The sequence below is a fragment of the Manis javanica genome, chromosome 8 (assembly GCF_040802235.1).
Source record: "Manis javanica isolate MJ-LG chromosome 8, MJ_LKY, whole genome shotgun sequence".
NCBI classification, from domain to species: Eukaryota; Metazoa; Chordata; class Mammalia; order Pholidota; family Manidae; genus Manis; species Manis javanica.
In genome coordinates, this window is record NC_133163.1 from 1,931,753 (window position 1) to 1,942,247 (window position 10,495).

The 10,495-nt window shown below is 64.1% G+C and overlaps 1 protein-coding gene across 2 annotated transcripts in view; it reads right to left on the reverse strand.

Annotated features, from left to right (window-relative positions):
- Positions 1–8,078: 8,078 nt before the first annotated feature.
- KIF26A (kinesin family member 26A) overlaps positions 8,079–10,495 on the reverse strand; it is a 40,960-nt gene continuing 38,543 nt past the window's right edge. For both annotated transcript variants that reach the window (XM_036991700.2, XM_036991706.2), the window contains 4 exons: positions 10,189–10,394; positions 10,081–10,101; positions 9,574–9,724; positions 8,079–9,297 (listed from right to left, as the gene is read on the reverse strand). In XM_036991700.2, the coding sequence (XP_036847595.2) occupies positions 9,116–9,297; positions 9,574–9,724; positions 10,081–10,101; positions 10,189–10,394 (560 nt within the window). In that variant the 3' untranslated portion in view covers positions 8,079–9,115. The remainder of the gene's footprint in view (positions 9,298–9,573; positions 9,725–10,080; positions 10,102–10,188; positions 10,395–10,495) is intronic.

A 10,495-nucleotide genomic window follows, 5' to 3' on the forward strand; every position in this document is an offset into this window, starting at 1 on the left:
CTGCCTAGGGGTCCCCTGGTGGGGAAACGGAGGCCTAGCAGGCTGAGGTCACAGATCGGAGCTGGCTCTGAGGCAGAAAGGTCAAGGGCCAGCGTCCTTACCTCACCATGGAGGGTGGCGGCGAGCAGAGAGGCAGACAGGCTTTCCCAGGGCGCACAGCTGGCGCAGGCCCTCCAGAACCACAGCATCTGGGCTGTGGCCTCTGGTCCGGCTCAATGGTGGGGGAGCGGGGGAAGAGACAGAAGGGAGGGACCCCCACTCAGGGCCCAAGCCCAGGGGGAGCACCTCCACTCCAGGGCCAGGACTGGGGAAACCCAAGCCGCCACCGCTGAGCATAAACACAGTGGGGCCCTGAGCGCACCCCGCCCCGGGCTCCCCCCCAGCCATGCCCCTCCCCACCCTCCTGCCGCTCCACCCACATCCCGCCCCTAGAAGACGCCCTCCCCTGCCTTGACGCCCCCTCCCCTGAGCCCCAGGCCCGCTGACTTTGGGGAGGACCTCAGGGGTCGGGGCAGGTCTGTCTAGGAGTCTGGACTGGGAGGCCATAGGCCACTCAGGGCCCACCTTCCCCCTACATGGCCTTGCTGTGTGCCAGCCTCGGACAATGCAGCCGACAGTAGCTTCCAAAAGGAAACGCTTGCGCTGAATTCCAGGTTCCTTTGAAGAGGGGCTGCAAAGAAGCCCAAGGCCCTGAGCTAGACCCTCCAACCCTAGACTCCCAGATTCCCGAATCCTCCCAGCCTGACATTACAGACCCTGAGACTCCTAGAGCATCACTTCCCAGACCCCAGACCCCAGATCCCCAGGCACACACCCAGAGCGCAGACCCTCAGAGGCACAGGCCCCACACGCAGAGAGGAGGTCTCACCACTCCAGGCCAGGGCCAGGCCCCCAGGGCTCACAGAGGAGCAGCTGGGACAGGAGCTGACAGCACGAGCGAGCCTTCGGGCAAAGGCTTCTGGAGACTTCAGTCACCTGCCTGAAGGAACAGCCCCCCACTCATGCCTTCCTGTGAGTCAGCCTGTCCTGAGGTCTGTCCGGCAACAGCAGGGGACTCCCCAGCTTTCTCAAGCCCCCGTTTCAGGAGGAGCCCTAATGAGGGTCAACACAGACGCAGGAGGGCCAGAACCCCCGACTGCTGTGTGTGGGAGGCAGCTGTCCCGCGGTGGGGGGAGCGAGGCGGCCTGACCAGAGCTCCCCCCACTGTGCCCACCCCCCAGTGGTGCCAGGGGACAGAAAGGGGGCCTCCCGGGGAGAAGCCACCTTGTGATCTAAATGCCAGGACCGGGGCTGGAAACGAGACACATCAGAGTCCCTGGCCCTGGCCCGTGGCACCCTGGGGAGGGCCCTGCCAGGGCTGGAGCAGGTGACCCATGGCTTGAGAGAGGTGCTGACCACTCAGGAACACAGCAGTCAGTGAAAGACCGAGAGGTGGGGTGGGGCCAAGATAGGAGAGGGCAGGGGCAGAGTCTGAGGCCCTGGTGCCCAGTCCTGACTCCTGGGGACCTCAGCAGCGTGCCCACCATGCCACGCCTCAGTTTTTCTCCCACTGCTGAAGGAGACTGGACTCTGACATTTGGTGTGGGGTCCCCACCAGCCCCCAGGAAAGGAACTGAAGCTGCAGGGACTGGGGGCACACCCTTGGGCAGAGCCACGTGGCCTGGCCACTGCCCACTGCCCTTGGGGAAGGCAGCCCCCCAGCCCCATCAGGTCCACCCCCTTCACAGCCCCCCCACATCACATCACAGCCGAGTATTTACCCAGTTTCTGACTTCGCTGCCTGCTCCCCAGAGTATTTGCTGCCCAGTGCGGGGCACCCAAGCCCACCTCCTGCAGCCACCTGGCCCCTTGGTGTGAAGGAGGAAAGGTCTGCAGAGCCTCAGCTCCTTGGCTTCAACAGCCAGGAGCCTGGACCCCCACTCCTGGGACATGCCCATCCCCGCAGCGGGCTGGCCCAGGGGAGGCCCTCACCCCACAGGCCACTGAGTTACAGTTGAAGACCCCTGTGGGACCCAGGGGGGAGTCCAGTGAGGGGCAGCTGGGCCCCGGACCCCCAGAGACTGTGCCCGCTGCCCCAGCATCAGCCAGGGCACCCTGCCCCCCACCTCCTGGCAGATGCTCAGGGGCCTCCCGATGCTCTGCACCTTGACAGCCCCTGTGTCCAGCTTGAGCACCAGCCCCCCAGCCTCTGCTCACATGTCAGACACTCCCTGCTCGGAAAGCCACCACTCCTGCCCTGGGGCCCTGAGGTGTCCCCACCAGGGAAGGGCCGGCGGGGAGAGGCGAGGCCACTCTGACTGCCCGACCCCCAGGTTCAGGCGTGCAGATGTGACCTTGGAACCCAAATCTGCAGAGCCTTGGGCAGGGTCCTCTACTCCCCACAGACTCGCCAGAAAGCTCCGCAGGTGTGGGGGCTGGGGAAGGAACCCCCACGCCAGGATTCTAAGAACTCTGACATGGTGAGCAAAGAGCATCGGGGCCCAGCTCCCACCAGCGTTTGTGCACGTGCGTGCGTGCGCACACCAAGTAACAAATACAGCTTTACTTCCGGGAGGCTTGCTTCCCAGCAAGGTCTATCTCCCACCACAGTTCGTTAACTTCATTAACAAACCGCATGGCCTGACACGCACTACTCCGGGGCTGCCTCTCCCCATCAGATCAGCATAATGGGAAATCAGTAAGCACCGGGGCGCCCAAGGCCCACTCACCACCAGCCACCCCCACCCTGAGCCCCAGCTCTGGCCTGGCCCCCTGGGAGCCGGGAGACTGGCCAAGCCTTGAACACCCTCCCCTGGCGCTGGGCTCGGAACATGACAGGATCCCAGCCCCTGCTGGCTGGCTGCGCCCTGGTGGCCTGGGACCCCCGGGGCTGTCCCCAGGACGCCCTGGCTCCCCTCCGACAGCTGCCAGCCTTGGGGAGCTGCTCTTATGCAGGCCCTCAGCCATCCCCCTGAGTAAACTAACGGGGGTCTCAGCAGGCCCTCGGGGCCACTATGGTGTTTGTAAGGAAACAATGAGCTCACAAGAGCCCTCCCTCTGCCCACACAGGGCTCTGCTCTCCAGGCCAGGCGGGGGCACCGACGCCCTCACCCCAGCCCGTCCTCTGGCCGCTCCCACGCCCGGCCACCTTCTGTGTGCTGGGAGATGAGAAGGTGCTCTCCTCTCCAAGGCACCAGCATGGTGGGCCCACAGGCGGCCGTGCAGCGAGCTGGGACGATGCCATGCTCCCCAAGCCTGGGGCTGGCAGAGGGTCACAGTTTCACATCGACGCTCCACAGGCTCTTTTCAGCACCGTGCAGGACGCCTGTGGCTCGTGCACCCTGCAGGCCAGCACCCGCAGGTGTTCCCTGCTGCAGGACCTGGGTCCCCTCATCTGTCCTCCTGGGCTCAGCCCAGCTGAGGGCCAGACACACAGGGTTCAGCGAGTTCCCACTGATGACTGTGTTCACAAGAATTCCTTGTTGATGCTGAATTTCAGGGCTCCCAGAGTGCAGATCACCGCTGGTCCGGGCCTGGCTCGGGACACACAGGTGTGATGGTGGGTGGGCAGGCTCTGCATCACCGCAGCCTGTCCCAGTTCTCAGCTGAGGCTCCTCAGGCCTTATAAAGATGACACCCAGCCCTGCGCTGGCACAGGCAGGCCCATAAATCAGCCCCAAGTGCTGGGTTTAGAGCCTCACCCGCTGCCGGGTGGATCAGTCCCTCAGATGGCCGCCGAGGCTGAAAGACATACAGCCCAACATCCCAGTGCTGGGGCAACAGGAGAGATTTATTCCAGACCACGGCGAACTGTGCCCCGTGCCTGGGCGACTCCCACACGGCCAGGCAGCACCTCCTCGGTAGGAGGGGAGATCAAAGCACAGGGAGGGGGACCTGCCATGGCCCCACCGTGCAGCAGACCACCCAGGCCCCACACCCAGGGCTCCAGCCCATCTCCCCTCACCCCCTGGCTGGTCCCTGTCCCCAGCTGAGAGGGCACCCTTCAGGGGTGCTCAGGCCACCAACAGGCCCAACCTGGGAGTCTCCAGGCACACGGGTCTTCAGAGGGTGAGTAAAGCCATTTGATTAACCTGGACTGTGTTTTCCCAAGTGGCTGAGAAAAGCAAGAGTCAAGAGTGGGGAGCAGGCGCCTCTCCTGGGGGGCTGGGGTGCATGGCTGTCCCCAGAGGAGGTGACTGGGGGGCTGGGGGTGGGAGGCCTGGCTGCCCCGGGGGTGGTGGCACATCCCACCTGACCTTCCATTCCCCGGGTGATGGCAGTGTGGAGGAGGGGTGGGGTGACCTCACCCTGTGGGTTCTCAGGGACGCCACTGCCCCTTCCCCAGCCCCAGGGCCGGGCCGGGCCAGGTCCCATGGGCAATTAGACTGGCACCGTTGTGTGCCTCCAGCCAGCAGGCCACCTCCTGCACACACCCCTGCCCCACAGCAGCCTAGGGCCTGGCACCCTGCTGTGGCATGGAAGGACCCCAAGGGCCCCACCGCCACTTCAGTCTCCAGGTCTCCTGGGCTGCTCAGAGTGGAGGCATCCTTGTTCACAAGCCTCGGGCTGCCTTCCAGGCAGAGTCAGGGAGCCCCACACAAGGGCCTCGACGTGCCCCTCCACCCGGATGCTCTGCGGTGCAGACCCCAAGGCCTCAGCCCTCACAACTGTCATGCTAGAGGCTCGGAGCTTCCCAGCACTGCTGCCCCGGCCCCCAGGTACAGGGTGTGTGGCCACAGGTGGGGGCCTGGAAGGGCAGGGCGCGGCAGCTGGCACGTTCAGCACAAGGCCCAGGCCAGGCTGGGGCCGGGGCCGGCGCAGGGAGGGTGGCAGGACACCCATGCTGGGCTGGGCCACTCTGGGGGGGCACAGGGCCCTCCGTGCACTTTAAAAATGTCCCAGACCAATTAAGGGCTCCCAGCAGCCACAGCTGGGACAGTTTTAGTAACAAAATCAAGTAGTATTGGATCACAACCCACCATTTAGAATGGATATCCGCAAGCCCGTACTGATAGAAATGTGACGGTTTGCCTGATAAATGGGAGAGAAGGGACGGGTCTCCTGGGCCGGATGATTCCGAGTAATTACGCCATGTCCGTATGCCAAGCCAGGGCGGGATCCCGGGCCAAGAAAAGGTCAGGAGGGGGCATCTGGGTACTGAATGCACCTCGGCTGACAAGGGGAGTCGGGGCTGCTCCCGGCCTGGGCGGGTGGCGGTGAGGGGGCAGCGAGCGGGGCATACAGACAGAGGCGGCCGCTGTAGAGCTTTCCAGGAAATCTGAGATAAACTTGGCTTCAAAAAGATGATTTTGAAAGAAAAACAGTGGAGCCAAAGACTAAGGTCCGAGGCAGCTGGGTGGTGGGTACTGTGGATTCGGTATTTGTCTCTGTCCAGGGGTGTTTCACAAGGTGGTAGATGAGGAGGGGAGGGGAGGGAGGGGGAGGGGAGACGCGTGACGGGAGGGAGGGGGAGGGGAGGGAGGGGTGGGCCCCACAGGCACAGAAAGCAAGAAGGAAGCCCACTGCCACTGGGCTCCGGAAGGCCTCGGCCGTCCGTGACCACCCTCCCCAGTATCGCCCCTGCCCCTGAGACGACCGACAGCACCGCGGTGTCACCCGCCCCAAGGCCATTGCCACAGGTCCCTCTTGCTGCCTGCGTGGTGGTGCCCACAAGAGGAGGCTCAGAGAGCCGAATGCTCATTCTCCAAGTACAGGCCTGGTCCCCAGGGACCCTGAAGCCCTGGCAGAGGTCACCATGCCCACTGGCCCAGAGAGGGCCCAGGAAGGAGGGATCAGGCTCTGAATCCAGGGACAAGCACCTCCGGGGGATGCATACCAGCTGGGCACCCCGCAGGCCGCGGCCTCAGCTCCTGCCCTGCACGCCCGCCGCCACCTCGGCTCCAGCCTGCTCCCAGCCACCAGGTGGGCCCCGTAAGCCCCCTGTCCACATTACCCAGCCGAGCCTGACCCCTAGCTGGCCCCACCTCCCCATGCGGCCTCCAGATGCCCAGGGCTGGGGTGGGCAGGGCGGGCAGAACAGGCCTAGGCTCGCAGAGTGAGTCAGGCAGGCATCTCACCCGGCGGAGCAGCAGGCCAGCCTGCAGGGCTGCGAGAGACACCGCCTAAGCTGGCTCCTGCCCTCGTCCGTGTGGCTCAGGCAGGCGCCCCCACCCCTCCCACCAGTTCGAGGGTTAGGGGCATCCCTCCCAGCCCCAGGCTCGGCAGGTCCTGGCCCTGCCCCAAGGACTCCGCCTCCCCACCTGTGAGTTCAAATCTGCCCCTAGGAGCGACACCGGAGTGGGGGCTCCAGCAGCCCTGTCCGCTTTGGGTCCAGTTCCCCCAAATGTTCAAGGAGCAGGAGGCCCACAGACCCCTTGCAGGCGGCATCACACTGAAGCTGCCTCAGCTTTGGTCAAAGAGCTGGGTCCCAGGCAACTGCGGCTTTCCCATCCATAAAATGGGCATATTCATCCTGCCAGCTGCTCCCAGCTGGTTCCCAGCCTGTAATGACAGGGCTGAGGGCTTTGATGTCCCAGATGAAAGGCCGCCCCAGACTCCCAGGCTGGCCCAGGACAGGGGGTTCTGTGCAGAAAAGCAGGCACCACCCTCCTGCACCTCCCCTAGGTTGTGGGAAGCAGGCTCCATGGCCCCAAAGGTCAGCCAGCCCCACCTGGACCTGCTCCACAGAGGCCCCCCGACCTGGACAGGCGCTGGGGTGGGGGTGGCGGTCAGCAAGGATCAATTACTTCTGGGCCCCTCCAGGCATCAAGGGGCAGGGGAGGGAAGAGGGCCTGCCCATAATGCCCAAAGCAGCCCAAGTGAGACAGCACGGGGCACGCTGGGACTGCAGCGGGCCGGGGCTCTGACCCCACCCAGACTCCAGCACCACCTGGTCTGTCAGGATGGAGGGGTCCCTGGGCCAGGGCAGTGCCTCTGCATGCCAAGGTCAGAGCCTGGGTGGCAGCCAGCTGGACTGGATCACAGAAGCGGTGGGCTAGCTCCCCTCAGTATCAGGCCCTGCAAGGAGACATCCCTCCATCATACCTGGAGTCTGACCACTTCCACCTTGATGCCCGAGAGCCCCCATATTCAGTAACAGCGAAGCAGGCTTTGTGGCATCTGGCAGAGTTCCTGCTGGGAATAAGCCCAGCCTCAGAATAGACAGGGAAAGGCCAGGAGGGGCCTAGCACCCACGCCTCCCAGCTGACAGGTGACCTCATCCCAGGAGCTGGGGGTCCCAGATGCCATCAGCAGTAGAGGGTGAAGAGGCAGCCTGGGGTGGGGGCCTGGTCTGGACGGCCCTGAGGCCTGTTTTAGACAGATCAGAATGGCTGGGGTACTGTGCAAACCCTGCTTGTACCCCCAGCGCGCTGAGGGGGTGACCTCCCTTCCTGCGTCCTTCCTTCTGCAATCACCCGAGGCCCACCCTGTGCCCAGTGTTGGGGTGCACAGCTGACTCGGACTCCGCCCTGCCCAGGGGCTCCACTGAGGCCAGGAGGCAGGCAGAGACCACACCAGGCATGACCGTGCCCCGGGCAGCAGGGCCATCAGGGAGCAGCCCACACACTGGCCACCTGGGGGTGCCCAGGGCCAGGACCACAGTCTGAGCATCTGGTGGAGCCGCCTGAGGCCATCAGAAAGGGGCTGGGTAGGGAAAAGTGGCTCTGCCAGCCCGGGGGCTTGATGTGCCCATGGTGTGTCTGCTCGCACATCTTCTGGAAAAGTAGGTTTGGGGGGCAAAGGAAGGAGACGAAAGGCGTCCCAACAGGCATATTGCTCCTGCCTCGATTTCCCAGCTGACACGACACCTGGAAGGGGGGCCAGGCACCCATTAGAAAATGCTATTTCCTGTCGGCCAGCTCCAGCCCCTGGCTCCCTGCCTCAGCCTTGGGGCCCAGAAGCTGGGTGCTGCGAGACAGAGTGGCTGGGAAGGAGATCAGAGAGGAAGGGGCACCTCCTGCCACGTGGGTCCTCTCTCGCCTGAAGGCTGGGGCCGCTGCGGGGTTTGTGGGCGGAGGACGAGTCCCTGCTGCCCAAAGCCCCTGGACGTGCTAGGGCCCTTGGAGGGCAGTGTGCCTAGTGAACTCAGAAGCCATGAGAACAATCAATGCATCTTTTATTCACAAAAGCTGCAGCAAGATGTTATCTACAGATTTGTACAAAGGTTTGGCTGCCCCAAGAAAATGCACAATGGTCAGAAAACAGAGCCTACCCTGCCGGGAATGCCACCCATAGGCAGGCTCATCCCCTGGTCTGCATCTGGCAAGAAGTGCCTCCCCAGGACCCCTGTCCTGCCCAGGGTGTCCCCAGAAAGAGTCTGGCCTGAGGGATACCTTTCATAGAAAACCATAAAAACATAGATCATTTGTCTTGAAATTCCCACTGCAAATACCGCATTTATAAGCAAAATGATACAAAAATATGAACCTAACAGAACCTTTACAAAACCCTTATCACCCATTTTTTGTATGTGTTGGTTTTTCTGGTTTTTGCTTGTGGTTTTGGTAAGAATTCCGGCCGTGTGCCTCCAGCCCTCCCCTTGGTCACTGCCCTCTCTGTACCCTCAGGACAAAGCAGGCCCTGGGGAACGGAGGCTGGGGTACCCCGCCCAGGAGACCCCACTGTCATCACCTGCAGAGGGAAGGGTCTGGAGACCCTTAGGCCGGCTCTGCTGAGAGGAAAGAGCTGTAAAGGAAAATAACCCTGATCCTCAACTAGTGGCCTGGGGAGCCCGGGGCTGCCCTGCTGCATGGAACTGCTTGGCTGTGGAGGTGACATGAACAGTGCCACTGGCTCCAGCCCAGAATCTGGACGACCACAGCCACCACCCGGCTGCGGCCGCACACCGTCTGCTGGTATCGTGAGTTCTTAGCACCAAACACAAAAAGGACGGAAGTCCAATTCCAGGGTAAAGGCACTTGTCTGGACGGTGGCTGCCTCCCGTCCCCGCGCGCTCCCTCCCTGTCCGCCGCTTGGCGGGCCTTCCCCTCCCTCTAACTCCATTGCCTCCGAGACCCCGATCCTGCACTGGACCCTCTGCATCCGCCTTCCTCCTACCCACACCACATCCTCGCTCCACCCCACGTCCCGTCCTCTCGCCCCTGCATGTCCCCTCCCCCGGTCCTGATGCCCAGCCTCAGACGTCCACCTCCTGCAGCCCCAGGGCGGCAGTGGGCACGGTGACGCTGATGTCGAAGCAGGTGACCATCATGACGTGAGCCTTGCACAGGTTCACACACTGCTCCAGGGCCACCGTGGCATGCTCCAGGGCCTCCAGGTACTCCGCCGACTCGGGCTCCAGCTCTGGGTCCACCTCAACTGTGGAGGGACGGCAGGCAGGTCAGGCCCGGGTCCCTGCAGGGCCGAGGAGATGCTTCTCTCCCCTTTGGGCTTCCAGGTCCCTCTGGGCCAAGGTGAAGGGAAGGGTCCTTGCCACATGTCAAGGGGAGCAGCTAGGGCTCCAAGAGGGAAGGAAATAGCTTGGGAGGCACAAGGTGGGCAAGGGGGCGGGGCAGGGCATGGGAGCTGGGGTCCTGCAAGCCTGCACCTCCCTGGCAGGTCTCACTACCCCAGCCGGGGGTCGGGGGGACTCACACTGCTCCAGCCAGCGGCCAGGCTCCACCATCAGCCGGCCCTGGGTCTCAGCCAGCTCCTCACAGAGGCGCCGGTGCTTGGTCCGCACCTCTTGCAGCCGCTGCTGCCTGCGCTCTGCCAGCCGCAGCTTTGCACTGACGCACACCAAGCCCTGGGCGGCAGGGGACGGGCAGGGGGTGGGCTCAGGCATGGGGACAACCTACTGCCCAGGCCCCCACCTTGGCCATGAGCCTCCCTCCACCCTCCAGGCCTGGATGGGTGCAGAGTGGGGCCTCAGAGGTGGGCAGGGGTAGGACCGGGGCCCCCACTGTGGGGCTCACACCAGCCTCTCCCAAGCAGCCTGCCAGTGCCTGTCTGGATCCTGGGCCCCGGATGAGTGGACACAGCTGTGGGAACCCCCACCTGGTTCAACTCCAGGGGACAACAGCAGTGACCTCAGAACCCCTCCAGACACCCACTCTGCCAAGGTGGGCATCAGGCTCAGGGCTGGGCAAGAACGGTTCCTACCTTCTCTACGTCCTGGGAGGGCTGTGGACAAGAGTGGAAGGTGGGGTCAGGAAGCCGCCCAGCCGCACCCAGGGCCCGCCCCCCACCCAGGGCCCCGCCCCCCCTGACCTCAGCCGGGTCTGCCCTCGGGGGTGGGCGGTGCCGCTGCAGACGCTCCACGTCGTCTATCTCGTACACCTTGATCTCGAAGGGCTCCTGCAGCGAGCCGGCCAGGGGCGGGGGCAGGTCCACCCACTGCCCAGGCAGGCTGGGCTTGCGGCCCAGGGCGGTGGCGTCAGGCAGTGGGGCCGGGACCAGTCGTCTCCGCGGCAGACCTGGAACGGGGCCGGGCGCTAGGGAGCAGAGACTAGGAGCCCAGCCCCGGGTCCCAGCCCCCAGCCGGCGTCCTGGCAGGGAGAGGGCACTGCCTGCCACC